The 18,169-nt window shown below is 42.7% G+C and overlaps 1 protein-coding gene across 4 annotated transcripts; it reads right to left on the bottom strand.

The window, feature by feature from the left end:
• Positions 1–426: 426 nt before the first annotated feature.
• On the bottom strand, positions 427–17,784 carry LOC103059437 (uncharacterized). Of its 4 annotated transcripts, XM_007434611.4 has the most exons (8): positions 17,614–17,784; positions 14,444–14,519; positions 11,066–11,186; positions 9,653–9,738; positions 8,219–8,339; positions 7,094–7,207; positions 4,687–5,322; positions 427–2,536 (listed from the first exon to the last, which is right to left on the bottom strand). In XM_007434611.4, exons 2-8 carry the CDS (start codon positions 14,456–14,458, stop codon positions 1,641–1,643), a joined length of 1,989 nt encoding a protein of 662 aa, XP_007434673.1. In that variant the 5' UTR covers positions 14,459–14,519; positions 17,614–17,784; the 3' UTR covers positions 427–1,640. The 4 variants fall into 4 exon arrangements, with proteins under 4 accessions (XP_007434673.1, XP_087990686.1, XP_087990684.1 ...); XM_088134560.1 differs by lacking the exon at positions 11,066–11,186 and having other exon boundaries at positions 9,401–9,738; XM_088134558.1 differs by lacking the exon at positions 11,066–11,186.
• Between the last annotated feature and the right edge of the window lie 385 nt (positions 17,785–18,169).

The raw sequence follows: 18,169 nt of genomic DNA, 5'->3' as shown, positions 1-18,169 counted from the left end.
TTATATATCCACAGGACTGACATGAAGCTCTGACAACATGCACTGTGAAAGAGATGCAAAAATTGAAAAAAATCTGAAAAGGATCAGATGCTTTTTCACAAAACTGTATTTACAAAATTCTATTCTCCCATCAGTTTTCTGAATGGCAAAAAAAACAACAACCCCACAACACATTAAAATACAATAATAATTCAAAAATAACATTCTGGATTAGGGAATAGAGACTCCAATCAGATTAAATTACCAAATTAATTAATTAGCACCAAATTATCTCCATTTTACCACAAGTTTAGTGCTACTTTTTTTTTTTTTTTTTTTGCTGGCAGACAGCAAAGACAAAATACAAACTAATGAAAGAGACAGAATTTGGCTTTTTTCCATTACCCCCCCCCCCGCAGTAACAGAACGTCTGAATCCAATTCATGAGAGAGAAATAACTTGATTTAATGTCTTAATTACATTAAAGTAGGATCAGCACTACTATTAGGTACAGTGGAGAGATGCAACCTTTCTCAGGCCAATGGTCGTGCTTGGCTTCTTGGTTGCAGATCAGAGTCCACACCCAAAAGACAACAGTCGGGCAAGGACAATAGTTAAATATGATTGAATGCAGTTTATATGTAATTAAAATTACATTAAATTAGTTACATGTAATTCTTTCCCCTTTCTGTTGCACTAAACGTTGCAACCTGCTGGCCGCTTTTGGAGGTGGAGGGCACATGCTGGGTTTTGGGGAGCCAAATGCAGCCCTGCAGCCTCTGGCTGTGCACCTCCGAAGCTGGGGAGGGGGCGGGACTGTCTCAGGAGACAGACAGCAAGCAGCCCTCCTCCCCACATTCTCCTCTGCCCCCTAAGCTGGTTTGCCACTCTCTGGCCTAGCACAAACGATGTCCAGTTGCCAAAGTTGAAATAAAACCCAGCTCTCAAACTAGTTGGGGTGGTGTGAATGGAATGAGGGCCCAACATCTTGTTCTTCACTTCAGGCAACAAAATATCTTGGGCCAGCCTTGGAACGATTTCACAAATTCACCGCTACCCTCCTTCAGTTCAATGCAAAGGCCCACTTTGTGGATGCCGTGAGGACACTGCCTTCTGTTCTCCCATGCTTGCAGTCAGGGCAACCATTAGAACTGTCCTCTCAAGAAGCCAAACTGTTCCTCGTGCCATCTGTCCTTTCCCTGCTACTGTGGATGCTGTTCAGACATGATGGAGATGCCTGATGATTCCACCGGATGGTTCTCTTCTGGGAATAGTACAGCATCTTATTTGTAGTACTCCATCCTTGGTCTAAAAGATTCAAGGACAGTAGATACAAGCTTTTTTCTCCATTTCATCTATTCTCAATTCTCTGAATAAGATTGATTGTGTAATGAAATCCAAGGGCTGAAATCAGGTCTTTCCATGCCAAAACCAGCACTGTATTGTCTGTGGCACTCAACTTTGCCACAACAGTTTCAAAGCTGAGAAAAATCTCCTCTCCGAACTGTCTTGATTCCAGCTCTAAGCCCAGAAATAGGCTCATAATTGGCCATTCAAAGAGATAGCCGGGAGACATTTCCCCTCCTTTGCTTCCCTCATATAGAAATGCCCTTTTCAACATCAGGGTGATTGAACCAGGAATTCACTACCAATAAGGAGATTCAAGGTTCGCTCTTAATGGTTACCCCTGAATTTGGCAGGGGACAATTATCTCCAGTGGTGTGACACCTCTTATGTTGAACGAACTGTTTGCTACCGTTAAAACTTTTCCCACAGTCAGGACATATGAAAGAAGTCTTTGCCATATGGATCCTTTGATGTGTAACCAAGTGTGAGCTCACACGGAAGGCTCTCCCACAGTCTGGACATTCGTAAGGCTTCTCTCCTGTGTGAATTCTCCGGTGGATAATGAAATGAGCCCTTTGGCTAAAGCTCTTCCCACATTCCAAGCACATGTACGGCTTCTCTCCTGTGTGAGTTCGCTGGTGAATCACAAGATTCATCTTCACACTGAATTTCTTCCCACAATCCAGGCACTCATAAGGTTTTAACCCAGTGTGAATCCCTTGGTGTTTCGCCAAATGTGCATTCCGACTAAAGCTTTTCCCACAGTCTGAACACCGATAGGGCCTGTCACCTCGGTGACTCCTCTGATGCCTCTTGAGGGCTGAGTTTTGAATGAAATTTTTCCCACAGTCTGTGCAGTGATAGGGTTTCTCTCCTGTGTGGATCCGCTGGTGGTTGACCAGGTGGGAGCTATATCTGAAGTTCTTTCCACAGACATGACAGACAAGTGGCCTTTTAACCCTAGGAATACCTATTTTTCTTACAGTGTCCTTCTGAGATATCAAACTTCCCGTGCTAGGTACAGATAGAGCCTGGGCCTGATCTGAAGGGCTTCTCTCAGAACTTCTCCAGTCCAAAAGGCATTTTTCCAGATGAGAACTCTGAGGACAAGCTTGCTGGAATGTCCTACAAGCATTGCTACGTGGTTCTAATTGCACACGATTTTCCAGCTGAGGATTCTTTTTTTCATTCCCATAGGCTGTTCCATTACCTTCAGGATAGAGACAAAAAACAGGAATGTAAAAGGCCAGATAGAAACTGCAAATATAGCAATAGCAGCTCACTATGGGGATCACCTCTCAGTGACAGAGGACACATTTTGCATGCAGGCCCTGGGTTCAGTCCTGGGCATCTCAAAAAAATGGTGGGAAGCACAACTGCATGAGACCCTGGAGAGTTTGCTGTCAGTCAGAGCAGACCACACTGGGGCAGATTACGTCCTTCCAATATTCAGATATATCTAATTCCACAAAGCAGAAATGATTCATGTAAGAAAACCTCCCAGAACACTCCTTTTGGGAGCGGAGGAGAGATTTGGGTAGGAAATCTTTTTTTTTAACCTCACCACAAAATGAACCCCTTCATATCTAATGCTAAGCAAACCCTCTCCCTCAAATGCTCAACCACTGCTGTCCTGGCTGGGAATTCGGAGAAGTGCTCGGATCTGGTGACTATCTAGTTTGGCAAAAGCTACACTTAAGCCACAATATAGTTTGTTTGGGGCCTAACACAATATCTGAAGCCATCTATAATGGCTTTATGTATGAACTGGACCACTGTGTCTTGTTCAGTGAACATGATTTAATGTGATGCTTGAACCCAGCTATTACTATATATAGGTTTAGGGATTTCAATGTTAGCTGAAAATAATACTTACTTAACAAGCGTTATTGGACTAATGGAATGTGCCCTAAATGGAGCTGCCCTAGGTCCAGAATCTGGCATTATGGGCGCACCACAGTCCTCCCATGTGGCATTACTTCTTTGAGAGCTGCACTGGTTACCAATCAGCTTCCAGGTGTGATTCAGGGTGCTGGCTATCACTACAAAGCCCTATGTGGCACACAGCCAGGTTATCTGCAGGACTGCCTGACTCTTAACCTGCTCAGCTCTTGCGCTGTCACAGGATGAGCATCCTCCATGAAGCAACGTCATCTGATGGGACTCAGGAGGCATGCCTTTTCTGTTGTGGCCCCTGCCCTTTGGAATGAGCCTCCCCCCTCCCACGATTCAGATGGCCTCGATCCTGTTAACCTTCTGGAAAGGTTTAAAAACTTGATTTTCCCTCCAGGTGTTGGGAGAACATTGGATGAGCCCATCTTCCTGGAGGCAGGATGCATGTTCGGTTGACTAAAACCAAGGGATAGAACATTGGCTTTTGAAAAAAGAAATTCCAGGAATCTAATATGAGCTTGAAAGAGCTTGTGTGCTTTTGTTTTGTATTGTCCCCTAAAGATACTGAATTATTTTCTGACATATTTAAAGTTACAACTGGGAAAGTTCTGGCAACTAGATCTAAAGTTTTGGGTGGCTACGCTGCCCTTAGGCTTCACTACTGATGTAAGACTCCTGAAAACCTTTCATACCCCCAAGAAAAGTCTGTTTTATCTCTGTTGTCTGATGTGTTGGTTATGGATTTCATTTCTTTTGACTTTGTATGGCTTCTTATTCACAATCTCTGTTTTCTGTTTGGTTTTTTACTTGATGTATATTGCTTAGAGTCATCGTTACACAACTTGGTCTCTATATAAATCTTATAAATAAATAAAAAGGTAACTAAAAAAAATTAAGATTGTTTTTGCCTAATGCTCTGAATACTTGAAAGTCAAATATATTAAATGTCAGTTGCTAGTACTATATCATTTGATGGCTTCTGTAGTAAGGAGAAAATTAATGGGTAAATGGCATTCTACAAATTCTTTGACTTAATTAGAATTAGCCACCGTCTTCAATACCAGAGGGAAGGCTGAGAATCACTTAATCAGACAAGAAGAACAAAGAGCAATAATAACAACAATAGCCACCCAGCGTCATTGCGAGTCAGGCAGCATATAAGTTTAAAAAATTATGAGTGTTGTTGTTGTTGTATGTTGTATGTAACATGTTGGCCAAGAGTATGAGATAGGAATCTTCAATAACATTTTCTTTGGGTATTAGCTCACTCAGCCTTTCCCAACATAGCAGCCACCAAAGAGTTGGGACTGTAACCCCCAGAATTCCCAGCCAGACTGAAGCAGTCTTTGGATGATGGGAGTTGCATTCCCCATTTATCTGAAGGGAACCTGGCTGGGGAGAAATTCACTGCAATAGAAAAATACAGGAACGATGCTCTCAAGGAGGCTGTTCACCGTCCTTCCTCACCCTTATGAATTTTCCGGTGTGTAATGAGGTTGGAGCTTTGGTTGAAACCTTTCCCACAATCAGGACACGTATAGCATTTCTCTCCTGTGTGGATTCGGCGATGCCGAATCAGAGCGGACTGGTAAATAAAGCTCTTCCCGCAGTCGAGGCAGGTGTACGCCCTCTCCCCAGTATGGATCCTCTGGTGCTGGGTAAGAGCAGAACTTTGACTGAATCTTTTACCACAACTGACACAGGCATAGGGCTTCTCTCCAGTGTGGATCCTCTGATGTTGAGTGAGGGCCGAGCTCTGATTGAAGCTTTTCCCACACTCCTGGCAATGATATGGCTTTTCTCCAGTGTGGATTCTCAGATGAGCAGTGAGTGCCGATTTGTGACAGAAGGTTTTCCCACATTTGGGACAAGAATCCTTTCTTTCTCCTGCATCAGCTGGAGGACATTCTGCAGCCTGGATGCTTTTTCTTAAGGGAACAGTTTCACCAAAGCTGCCTGCCACCATCCGCTTCTCCTCTTGGATTTCTCTCCCGAGTCTGTTGTAACGAATATCAGAGTTCAGGGAGTCCTTCACTTGTGAATTACCCAGCAATCTCCTGAACGGTGTTGTAGTTCTGGGGCTTCCTGGCTGAGAAAAATCACCTGCAAAGAAAGTTTTTGGACTTTAGGCCGTGTACCAAGCACAACAGGAAAGCAGAGGACCAAGGCCAGCTTTATGGATCAAAACCCCATCTTCCCATTTTGAGAGAGCAAACATTCAGCACACTTGCAAACCAAATACCTACCAAGAAACGAAGTTGTCATGGTACTACAAGAGACTGTCAGACAAAAGCAAAATGTCACATAAAGCAAGGAAGGAGGACTTTTACAGCCCAGGCATAGCCCCAAATGCATCACAGAAGAAAGTGGTATACGGAGGAAAGCTTGGAAGCTTGCAAATTCTGCTATGCTATTTTAATTGGTCTTAATCAGGGTACTTCCCAATGATGGATGGGGAGCTTTTTCTTGAATCAAAATAGCTATTACTTTTTATGTGTCTTGGAAAATGCTGCAAGTAGTCAACCAGGATGGAGTCTGCCATCAAAGGAAGAGGGCTTCCTACAATTTGAAGAGGGCTATACCATTTAAAGATCCATCCTCCTCCATAATTCGATTTAATTGACTTTTTATCTAATCAAACAGCCAATATTTCCTTCCAACTTTGCTGACTTAAATATTTCTTTATTCCTGTTTCCTGCCAGAAAGAAGCAACTACTTTCTTTGTCCCTGAAACCTATTACTAATAAATGTATTCCGACTACAATCTCCATTTGGAGACTAATCTTGAACTTTAAACTTCATCACTAATCATCTGGCCTAATGTTTACACTTTCTTGCTCTTTTCCACTCCCTGTTATTTATAAATAACAGGGCACACAAATTTAATAATAAATAAATTTAATAATAAAAATAAAGTTCATGAGGAATTCAAAAGTTTGCGCAGGGTATTATTACTCAGCATGACACCTTGTGGTATCCTATAAAGTACTCTCTTTCCTCCATGTTGTTTAATGAAACAACTGCCAGAGTTATCTAGAACTTTTAACTGAGGTGCCACTAGATACCATGTTCTTCTGTTCTCTGCCCTCTTACTCCAAATTACCTCAGCTGTTGCCTAAATTTGATGGTGAAGAAGCTGAAATTAAAAGCAGACAAGATGGAGGCACTTCTGATCAGTAGGAAGCCTGACCAGGATTGGGATCAGCAGTTCTAGATGAGGCTGCACTGCCTTTAATAGAGCAGGTCCTTCATCTGAAAGTGATCTTTGATCCCCAAGTCTCTTTGGTGTCAGTAAGTGCGTCTACACAATTCGAGTACATCAGTACAACCCAGTGTTTCTCAACCTCAGCGACTTTTAAGACATGTGGACTTCACCTCACAGAATTCCTCAGCCAGCCAGCCCAGATCGTAATGAACTATCTTCAAAGACAGCCTTACATAGAGTTTTAGTAGTAATCACCATGTTACAAATAACTACAACTGGCATGTCACCATGACTAAGTTCTCCTTCTCTAAGAAGAGGTACAGTTGGTGCATCAGTGCAAATCAGACTAAGCTACTTCTGATTATGAACATCACCTGGGCATCCAAATTTCATTCCCACTGAGAGGTAACTACAGAGGAAAGATACATATTTAGCAGAAAGATATGTAATATTTAACACAAAAGAGATGCTACTGTTCCCTTTCATACATACACAGATAGCTCCTCTAATGAATGAAACTTTTTAAAGCATTTTTTAAACTACAGAAGTATTTTCCTATATGCATCTCTTCTTTTCTTTTCTCTGGAAGTAACTTATTATATGCATAAGGACAAAACATATGGGGAAAAAATGGAATCGTCGCTTCAGATTATTTTAGCCATGCCTCACCTGGAATTAATTTTGTCAAGGACTGGTTCTTCCAATATTCCTGAAAGTCCATCCTCCACAGCCCGTCACCTTGCTCTGTGCGGGTGGCCATGCCAGGCTGAGCCATTGGGAAACCTGCTCGGGGGGGGGAGGGGGAAACAGCCTGTCTACTTCTGCGATGCAATATAATACAAAGCTGTTGTACTCTTTTTGAGGTCAGTGGACGTTAACCGCCTAATGAAAGGATTTTTTTTTCTTTCTCGCCTGTCAGCAAATATCCCAATGAACACACTCTGAAGGCATGCACGGTAGCCATACTGCTGAAATGAAGCAGGTCTGAGACCAATCATCCCCTGAATGGGAGACCACCATGAATTCTCTGTGCACGTCCTGGAAACAGAGTATAATGTATATAAAGGAAGTAGGGACATTAATCAGGGCACACCAATTTTAGCTGACCTTACAAGGAGGGCAAACAGCATACTCTATTAGGAACTGCTGAGGGGCAAGAATACAGTATGCAGTTGACCTATAAAAGGCCAGGAAGAACATACAAATTGATATGATGCCATTTCCTTTCATAAAGTTAATTAGGTGCCATCAAACCAGGCTTGACTCCAAGTGATTCTAAAAGCAAATGTTTGGCATCTTAACCTGCCTTTGACAATATTCCTGATCCTGAATATCCTTCTTGATCCTGATCATCCACTTTATTCACTGTTTTCCTCTTCTCTCTTCACCCTTGTTAAGCTTAATAATCCTATCAATCCTATAATCCCTCACCTCATGTCAAAATAGGTGAGTTTCTGCTTGCTGATCTTTGCCTCAAAGGATCAGCTGGCCTTTCTTTGGTTGAGGGCTACTCAATGGCTTCTTCGGCCCATGGTGCTTTTAGTAATCCCCTCCAAATCCATAATTCAAAGACATTTATCTTCTTTCTCTCATTCTTTCCCTGAGTCCAACTTTCCCAGCCACATATTACCACTAGAAAGACCAACGTTTTCAGTGTTCTGATCTCTCTTATCACTGAAATGGCCTTGTCCTTCATAATCTTGTTCACGTTTGTCACTGCCTGATTGGTTGGTTTATGTAAACCTTTTTAACACAGAATCTAAAAAGTTTGAATAGGGGAGGCATAACACTTACCCAGTGACACAATATGTTTATAGTTTTCCTGCATGACATTCCTGTAGAGGGCTCTTTCGTTCACATTCAGCAAAGCCCACTCTTGCTCCGTGAAATGCATGGCTACCTCCTCAAATGAGACCTACATTGGAAACAGTCAACATCTTTCATTCCTGATAGACCCCACCAGCAACCCCAGAGCCACCCACTACCCAGCCTGGAAATACATGAAAATCTTGAGTGGGGTCGAGAACTGAAGCAGGACTCCTCCAAACAAAGGATCTGGGTAGGGTGATAATAGCAGCATCTTTCTGCCTGCTTATAATGACTGACCGCAGGGTAGGATCCAACTTCTTCTGGGCTGCTTCCCCCTTGAATGATTTTCAGCCATACTCCAAAAACCAGCGTGGTGCAGCCAGGACTAAAATTCTATGCGACTGCATTTCGTTTACATATGATTTAAATTTAATATAGATAAGACCGATTCCCAATCACGTTTTTAACATTTTCTTCTATCATATTAAAAATTACAGGTTAGCTTGCGGGGGGCGCTTATGGTCCTCTAGTCTCAGGTTGTGCACTTCTAATATAAGATTATTACTAGATAAATGAAGAAGCTCTGAACAGACAAAGAACTGAAGATGAATCATAACTGCTATTAATACTATTGAATCATATAGTTTGGCTGCCATATCTTCTTCCCTTTAATTCTTTTTTCCTCTCCTTCCCCCAAAAACTCAACAGCGCCCAGAATCAAGGCAATGATTTCAGCTGAATAACCTAAGATCTTAGAGCACGTGTGGATAACTATAATTTATTTATTTGTTTGTCTGATTTTTATCCCGCTACAATCTTGGCAACCACAGTGTCACAATAAAAATAACAACAGAAGTTAAATAATGTACAAACCAACCTGTAAACACAAAATCAAAGCTGGGGAGAACAATAATAAGAACAACAAGAGGCACAGGTGATCTTACTGAAAGGCTCCTCGAAAAAGCTCCGTCTTTAGTCACTTGAGGCTACCGGGGAGAAAGCCAACCCAATCTCAGTGGACAGCCCATTCTGTAGCGCCTGTGCTGCTGTGGAGAAGCAGCACCTTCTAGCTTTGGCTCCCCTAACTTCCCAGAAAGGTGGGACAGCAAGCAGCCCCAAGACATAGTTCAAGCAGGCAGAATGAGTAAAAAGGTTAACGGTACTTACTTAAAAAGGGTCTGACATCAGCCCAAATTGCCAATTTTTTAAAAACAGCAATTAGCACAAAGGAAGGAGAAGATCCTAGCGTGTGTCCTTTCCTGACTGCTGAGTCTTGTTAACAATGGTTTGGTAGACGAAGAGCAGATTTCAACTTCTTTCACGTGAATAAAGCGTATCATGAAGACACGTTTTCCTCTACATTTTGTGTTTGGATTTTTGCTCTCCCACAGAACAGCCTCATGCGTATAATGTGCTTACCTGGCGAAAAGCCATGGTGCTAGAACAGGGTGGTGCCAAAAGAAGACAAGATGTGATTTTGCTTTCTGTCAGAGCAAGAAGGATGCCTGGAAATTACAGAAGAAGATTAACTTATGGCAGCCTTCCCCAACCCAGTGTCCTCGGGGGGTGCTGGGGCTGGAGCTTCTGAAGGGCATGAGGCCTAGATATTGTAGGACTGGCGATCTGAAGAGCATCAGCTGAGGAAGGCAAGTCTAAGCCTGTCTCATGACTTGATCTAAATCAGTGTTTTTCAACCTTGGCGATTTTAAGATGTGTGGACTTCAGCTCCCAGAATTCTCCAGCCAGCACAGCTGGGGAATTCTGGGAGTTGAAGTCCATACATCTTAAAGTCGCCAAGGTTGGGAAACACTGATCTAAACCCTACCTCCAGCTGTCAGGCACAGATATTCAGAACAGGTCTGAAACTCAGAAGGCTATTAATACTGAATGCTGTGTATATATATAACATGAGCAACTTCCTAAACGCATGCTCGAATGGCCAAGACGCAACAAAAATGGCATGGGCTATCCAGACAATGAGAGAAAGTTTCATTCACAAAATCCATGGTTGCCAGGTTGCACACCCCTTTCCTGAGCAAATATTGGGTGTCACATTTATGTCAGAATGACTGCAAATGGGGATACATACATACAAGTCAACAGGGATTGCAAGCATGTGTGCTGCACTGCATGTGCAATGTACCTGTGTATCCAGGCTACATAAAGATCATCAAGAAAAAAAACCAGAAACCCTTGGATTTTCTGAAACATAAAGATGGCAGTGTTCATATCCCTGATATGTCTACTTTTATCTCCCCTTAGTGAGGAACTCACATTTCTCTCCCTGGGAAATGGGAACAACTGGGATCTACCTCATAAGACCTGCCCCTAGAAATAAATGAATATTAATATTATTTATGCTGGGTTTAATCCAAAATAAGCACATATGAGCCCTTATACTGATAACAGCGTTGGGCATATTCTGTACATTCTCCCTGATTTAAACACTGATGAAGGAAAACTTTCCTTCTTTCCACAAGGCAACATGATTATAAAGATATTTATCATAGTCTGTCAACCACGGGACTCATTTTGGTTGGCTTTAGGAAGTTGTTCCGTATTTGTCCAGAGTTTTAGGACAGGGATGGGAAGGGCTATATAGCCAAATTAATATATAGTTCTCCTTTGGTCTATGCCTTTAAAATAAATTAAACTATGTCACATGTATAGCACTGATTTGATTTAGACTGCATATCCAGAGTGATATGGTATTGTTTTCCATTTTTTAACATGAGGCAGCAACTGGCTATGCCTCTCTAAAATAGAGTCTGCGTACATCTAAAAACCCAGGGGCTTAATAACACGGAAAACAACAGAGGCCCTCATGCTCACCCAGTGACATCACGTGTTCGTAATTCTCCTGCATGACATCCCTGTAGAGGGCTCTTTCACTGACACTCAGCAAGGCCCACTCCTGCTCTGTGAAATACACAGCAACTTCTTCAAATGCCACCTGCATCACAAAGAAGTGACATCTTTACTTCGAAACAGAAGAGCTCCTAACCCTACCCTTAACACAATCACAGTTCGCCACTGAGGTTTGCAAAATTATGGAAACTGTAAATGGGGGCAAGAACCAGAGCTTATATAGTTCAGACAAAATGGTCGTTTGTCTTGCTCTCATCCTGACAGAAGCGGGATTTAAGATTCTGCTTTGCAATTGGATGAAGCAAGCTACATAGAAGAACTGCAGAAACAAGTGGATAGAAAAAGAATCATAGAATCACAGAGTTAGAGAGGGGGAAGGGGCCACTTAAGCCATTGAGTTCAACCCTCGTCTCAGTTGAACCGAGCTGTGTCAACTATTAGTGGCCACATAGATATATCTTCTCCAAGATGAACTGTCCCCAACCTGGCCCTTCAGGTCTTCCAACTGTGCATTCATCACCTCTGTAACTGAGTCCATCCACCTTGCTTTTGGTCATCTTTTTCTTCTCTTTCCTTCCACCCTTCCAAGCATTATTAACTTGTCAGAGGAGCTGGGTCTTTGCAAAATGTGTCCAAAATATGATAATTTGAGCTTGATCATTTGTACGTCAAGTGAGAATTCTGGATTGATTTGTTCTTGATCTATTTATTCGTTTTCTTGGCTATCCATGGTATTTTCAGGAGTCCTCTCCAGCACCAAAGTTAAAAGGCATCAATACTCTTTCTATCTTGCTTTTTCAAAGTCAAATTTTTGCTTCCCTAGAATGTCACAGGAAAAAACATTGTGTGCACAATTCTGATCTTTGTAGGTACAGAGACATCACGGCATTTGAATATTTTTTCCATGACTTTACTAACATGATGAACTAGTTGGACCTTTTCGGGTTGAAGATGGACTCAAAATCAACTCCCAAACCTACTGCCAGTTTTTAGAAGACACTTTCTTCAAGCACTGGTACAGGAAAAAGTCTGCATCTTTCAAGAAGACCATGATGTTTATGCAGGACAATGCTCCATCGCATGCATCGAAGTACTCCACTAGCCAGGAAAGGCCTCAAAGATGAAAGAATAATGACATGGCCCCCTTCCTCACCTGACCTAAACCCTATTGAGAACTTGTGGGCCCTTCTCAAACAGGAGATTTACGGTGAAGGAAAACAGTACACCTCTCTGAACAGTGTCTGAGAGGCTGTGGTTGCTGCTGCACAAAAAGTTGATTGTCAACAGATCAAGAAACTGACAGACTCCATGAATGGAAGACTTATGACTATTATTGCAAAGAAGGGTGGCTATATTGGTCACCGATTTTTTGTTTGAAATGTCAGAAATCTTTATTTGTAAATTTTGAGTTGTTTGTTGATTATTCTCACTTTAACAGATGAAAATGAACAAGTGAGATGGGGGAATTTTAGTTTTCTATTTAGTTGTATAATAATTCTGCGCACTAATAGTTGCCCAATAATTGTGCACACATAGATATGCTCCTAAGAAAGCCAAAACCTCACTTTTACTTTCTTAAATATTCAGGTTTGAGGTTTATTAACATTTTGGACTGACCGAGAACACTGTAGTTGTTCAATAATGAAATTTATCCTCAAAAATACAACTTGCCTAATAATTGTGCACGCAGTGTAGGTTGAATAAATGAGGAGAGGATGTATACAGCTTTGTTTTACTCCTTTGTTATCCTGGAGCTATGTTCTCTCTGGACTTTGCTTCCAGAAACTGTGTATACATTTCTCATGAGGACAATGAGATGTTGTGGGATTCCCATTTTCCTAAGGACATTCCACAGCTTGACAAGACTGACACAATCAAAGGCCTTTTTATAGTTAATGAAGCACATATTGACTTATTTTTGTATTTTTTGGCTTTCTCTATTATCCAGCATATATCAGCAATAACGTACTGTATTTTGTTCTTTAGCCTTTTCTAAAGCCAACTTCAACATCTGGTATTTCCCTTTCCATGTAGGGCTCTATTCTGTACTGGATGATCCTAAACATTACTTTGTTTGCCTTTTGTTACTTTCTTCTCTCTCTTTTTCTTATTATTACTATTTTTCATTTTTAAAAAACCTATGTAATGTTATTACTGTAGTGCTGATTTCACTTTGTCTTCTAGTACTAGAGGTTTGGAAAATGGAATATCTTCTAAGGTATCTTGGATGTTGACACCCTTACTTTACAGAATTTCAGTAAATTGCTTCTTTGTTTAATCTTCTTTGAATCAATTATTATCTGCACACTAATAGCTGCCCAATAATTGTGCACACGTAGATATGCTCCTAAGAAAGCCAAAACCTCACTTATCAGGAGCTCTTAGCATGCCAATTCAAAGATGGAATCTTCTAAATTCAGAGATCTTTTGGAAAGCTCTCCTTGTTTTCCCATATCTGTTTCCATCTTTGACGTTGTAATGTATCTCTTCTAACAGCTCTCCAAAATTCGTCATTAAGTTCCTTCCTGAGATCTTTGTCTTTCTTGGCTTTGGCTTTTCTTCTCTTCTTGGCAATTTTCACTGCTTGTTCTGACATCCAGTTTGTTTTCTTCTTTTTCTTGATCTTTGACTGTCTCTTTTCACATTCATCCTTAACGATTTATTTTCATTCCATTCCAATCATTCCACAGTTCTTCCTGTTCCCTATCAAGGAGATTCAGGACTTCAAAGCGATTCCTGATGTTCTCCTTGAAAATGATGGATATATGCTCTGGGTCATATGTTGAAACTAGTTGGCTTTGTTTTTCCACTTAACTTGAATTGGAACTTGCACATGAGCAGTTTGTGATCTGTTCCATAGTCAGCCTCTGACCATAATCTTTATTATGATTGAGCTCTTTTACCTCCTTGTACCAGTAACATAGCCAATCCCTTCTCAGTACAGGAGTCACATTAAAATCATCCCCAACGGATGGCTATGTAGCCTCCAGTGAAGTGTACATGTAGCTGAATAAACAATGACGTAGCCTTCATATTATCATACTCTGAACCACAGGATTTATTGTTCTATTAAAGTGATAAGGCAATATATTATTTTCTACTCACTCTCAAAGCGACAAAGCCAAGTTTTCGTTGGAGGGGGATCATGAGATTTAATACCTGGGGTTAATTCAGATGTGTGTACCATACACACATCTATGTTCTTAGCCAAAGTGCCCATGGAGCCCAGTTCTGCTCACACAGGCAAAAAGGACAAAGGGGGGCAGCCACTGTGTTCCCCTCTTAGGAATTTTTGCTCTCCAGAACAAAACCAAACAAGCTGACCTATAGAAAACTACCTACCAGAGGAAGTTCCATCTTGCTAGACAGAAGAACAGGCGGTTTCCAGGGAAGCAGAGACTGAAACTCTTCTATCTGCCTGGAAATTAGAGAAGAGACCATTTATTATATCACATCTCATAAATCCCCTATCAGCTCTATAATAATACTACAATTCCAACAATCAAACCCAGATGCTGAAGGAGGGGTTTTTTTAAAGAGAAACTCACTCCAAGGAATGCAGACTGCACGTGTATGTATAAGCCAACATGCTTAAGTTTCATTTACAAATAAGGAAAGCTGGTTTATTTGCTTTGTGACCCAGAAAAGCAAAAAAAAATAAGGTATTCAGGAAGTTTAGCAATTGAAGACAATCCACAGTTCAGGAGCAAGCCTTATCAAGCCCAACTTTATGAATAGGGCAGAAGACGCTTGGGCCCCAGTGGACTGAAAAAAGCCTTTGGGGAAGAAAAAGTGTATTCTAGTGGTGGCTAATCCCCTGCTGAGAGGGAGCAAGGCTGCAGTGCAGACTTGATAGACCCTGCAGGAGGTAACACATTGTCCAGGATGTGGCAGACAGGATGCCAAGCCTCTTCAATCTCATCAATCACTACCTCTTCCCAACGATTCATATGGGGAAGAGTAACCCTGACAGAAGGGACTCTGAACAGATCTCCAGAGGCTACAAGGCCCAGGTCAGGAAGATGAAGGAACTGGGAGCACAGAGTAGTGTTTTTGACAATCCTTCCAGTTCAGGAGTATAACATAAGGAGGAGAACCGGAACTAGAGAAGGTGCCACCAAGACAAGTCTGGGTTCCTCAAGCATAGACTGTGCTATCCACATGATGGATTCCTGAGATGGGCTACATTTCACGAAGAATGGGAAGAATGTGTCCAACAGATACCTCACTAATCTCATCAGGAGGGCATTAACCTAGAGCAAAAGGGAGAAAGCGGCCAAAGCACAAAAACAAATATACCACCAAGGATCACAGCCAGCAGGAGACATCTAAAGAGATCAGTACAGGTATTTTTTAAAATGCTCAAAACAAAAAGGGACATTTATAGGAAATGGAAGGAGGGACATATAACCAAAGGATACAAGGCAGTCAGCAGATATTGTAGGGAGTACATCAATACAGCTAAAGCTCAGAATGCGCTGAAGCTTGTGAGAAAGGCCAAGAGGCTGTAAGCCTGTTGCCAGGAGAAAGGAGTAAACTGACAACAGGTGATGGTAAGAAGGAAGGTAGAATCTCTTAATTCATATTTTACACCTCACTTCTCTTAGAAGGAAAACAAAGCCCTAACTAGCCCCTGTTGTGCCACTAATAGAAAGAAGGAGTTGCAGTTCAAGATAGACAAGGGGAGAGTAAAAGAATACTGAGCTAATTTAATGACTTCAGCCCTCCAAGGCCAAGTGAATGACTCCCAAGAATACAGAAATTAGCAGAATTGCTGGCATTCTTGAGAACTCCTGAAAAACTGGTATTCCAGGAAACTGGAGGATAGCAAATGTCTCTGTCTTCAAAAAAAGGAAGGAAGAGAATCTGGAAAATTACAGATCTGTAAGTCTGATGTCTATATTGGGCAAGGTCCTCAAGCAGATGATTAAACAGCACATTTGAGTACTTGGATAGGAATGCAACAATTAACAAGAGCCAGCATGGTTTGCCAAACTAATCTTATCTCCTTTTCTGCCAGAGTTATTAGCTTAATAGATCAGAGGAATGCCATGGACACAATGTACCTTGACCTCAGCAAAGCAATCAGTGAACTCCTTCACTATATCCTCATTAATAAAACTGTCAAATATGGGCTAGATAATATAACTGATAACTTCATTAATTGGTTGAATGACTGCACCCAGAGGGCACATCGGGCTGGAGAGGGGTATCAAGCAGACTGTCAGAGGGCCCTGTGCTATTCAACCTTTTTATTAATGACCTAGAAGAAGGGGTTCTGGGGATGATAATTAAATTTGCAGATGACACAACACTAGGAAGCATGGCTAACACTCTAGAAGAGAACAGGATGGGGGAAACCTGACTTGGTGGTACTACATGTTAAAAGGATCTGGGCTTCTAGAATACATTTAATTAACCAGGTTACCTAAGGGACCGTCTCACCCCCATTATATCCACCCATCCCATCCGGTCAGGCAGAGAGGGTACGCTGCGGACCCCATTGATGAAAGAATGTCAACTGGCAGGGTCCAGAAAGAGAGCCTTCTCTGCCGTGGCCTCCGCCCTACGGAATACTCTTCCCCCAGAGGTGAGGCAGGCCCCAACTCTCTTGTCCTTCTGGAAAGCAGTCTAGACCTGGCTCTGACAACTGGCATGGGGTGAAAAAAGGGGCAACCAACCCTGTGGGTGGCTAGCACCTTGAAGATGCTCCCATATGTTAACATCTGACTGATCATCAACATCTTGGAAGATGTTATCCGTGTATGTGTTTGGTGTTATTCTATTTTACTGTATTTTATATTGTTTTATTGTATTTTAATTAATATTTATTGTTGTTTTATTGCGAACCGCCCAGAATCACTTTTTTGTGAGATGGGCAGTATCTAAATTTGATAGATAGATAGATAGATAGATAGATAGATAGATAGATAGATAGATAGATAGATAGATAGATAGATAGCTAAATAAATGTCACCCAACTCCCAGCGACCCCGGGCAGCTTACAAATGATTAAAAACCTTTAAAAACAAGTAACAACACAAGACAGACAAAACAAAGAATCCAGAAGTACACAAAGCACCCCTGCTACCCACCCACCCCGCCCCCGGTGACAGCCAGCAGTGACTTAGAGGGGGCAGGCCCACATGGGGTAGCCAGGGAGTGCGGAGCAACTGAAGTGCTGGCCCAGACCCAGAGAGACCCAGGGCCAAGTCCACTTTGTGCCAGCCACCCTCTTTCGGCCAACCGACCCACCTCACTGGGCTGTGGTGTGCAAAAGGAGAAAGAGAAGACGCACCTTGCGGGGGAAAGGCCAGGTTTAAATCTAACCAATGCACAAAATAAGCTACCGTAACTCGCACCCCCTTCCCTCCCCCGACCTCCCACGGCATTGCCCCCCGGCCTGCATTCGCGAAAAACCGGCTCGCGGCCACGAGCAGCCCCAGACCAGCCGGCAGGTCTAGTTCCCCATCGGGCTCCCTGCCTGCCCGCCGCTCTCAGTCCCGAGGTACCTCAGCGTCTCCTCCTTCCAGCCGCTATCATGGACCCAGACGGGGACGCCGAGGAGCCTCCGGCCCGGGGCAACCAGGCGGCGCTGCGTCTCCGCGGCACCGAGGAAGGAGTGACCTAAAATGGTCGGTGCTTGACAGACGGGGCGGCGGGGTCGGCTTGACCAGCGCCAGCTCCACACCCACCGAGCGGAGGAAAGGCGGCGCCTCCTTTCGCGGGCCATGAGAGAGCGGCGCCCTCTGCTGGCCGGCTGACTCCGTGCCCTCGCGTCCCGGGCTTGACTCGCCCGGCGTTCTGCGATCTGCGCAGGCGTCCGAAGCGGCTGGTTGGGGGTTAGGAGTTGAATTCTGGGAGTTGAAGTCCACATATCTTCAAATTGCCAAAGTTGAGAAACACTGGCTTAGGAGGTTAACAGTTGAGTAGACAGAGTGTCTCCAAAACATTTGCTATGTAAGTTGCTACTAAAAGGGCTGGTAGTGGCTAGACACATTCTTGCAGAAAAGGTCCTATTCAGTAACCCTCTCTACCTTCCAGAGGGTTTTGAAGACTTAAGATCCA

This window comes from Python bivittatus, unplaced genomic scaffold, assembly GCF_059951505.1.
Source record: "Python bivittatus isolate LINGU-HERP-01145 unplaced genomic scaffold, Pbiv_v1 ctg000080_np1212, whole genome shotgun sequence".
NCBI classification, from domain to species: Eukaryota; Metazoa; Chordata; class Lepidosauria; order Squamata; family Pythonidae; genus Python; species Python bivittatus.
This window is presented reverse-complemented; position numbering and strand designations above follow the sequence as displayed.

What these genes read in the sequence shown, in the direction of transcription:
- LOC103059437 (XM_007434611.4), bottom strand. An exon ending in CGAACACGTGATGTCACTGG is followed by an intron (nt 9,739 to 11,065) that starts GTGAGCATGAGG and finishes TGTAATTTCCAG; the next exon opens with GCATCCTTCTTGCTCTGACA. An exon ending in GCACCATGGCTTTTCGCCAG is followed by an intron (nt 8,340 to 9,652) that starts GTAAGCACATTA and finishes TTTCCAATGTAG; the next exon opens with GTCTCATTTGAGGAGGTAGC.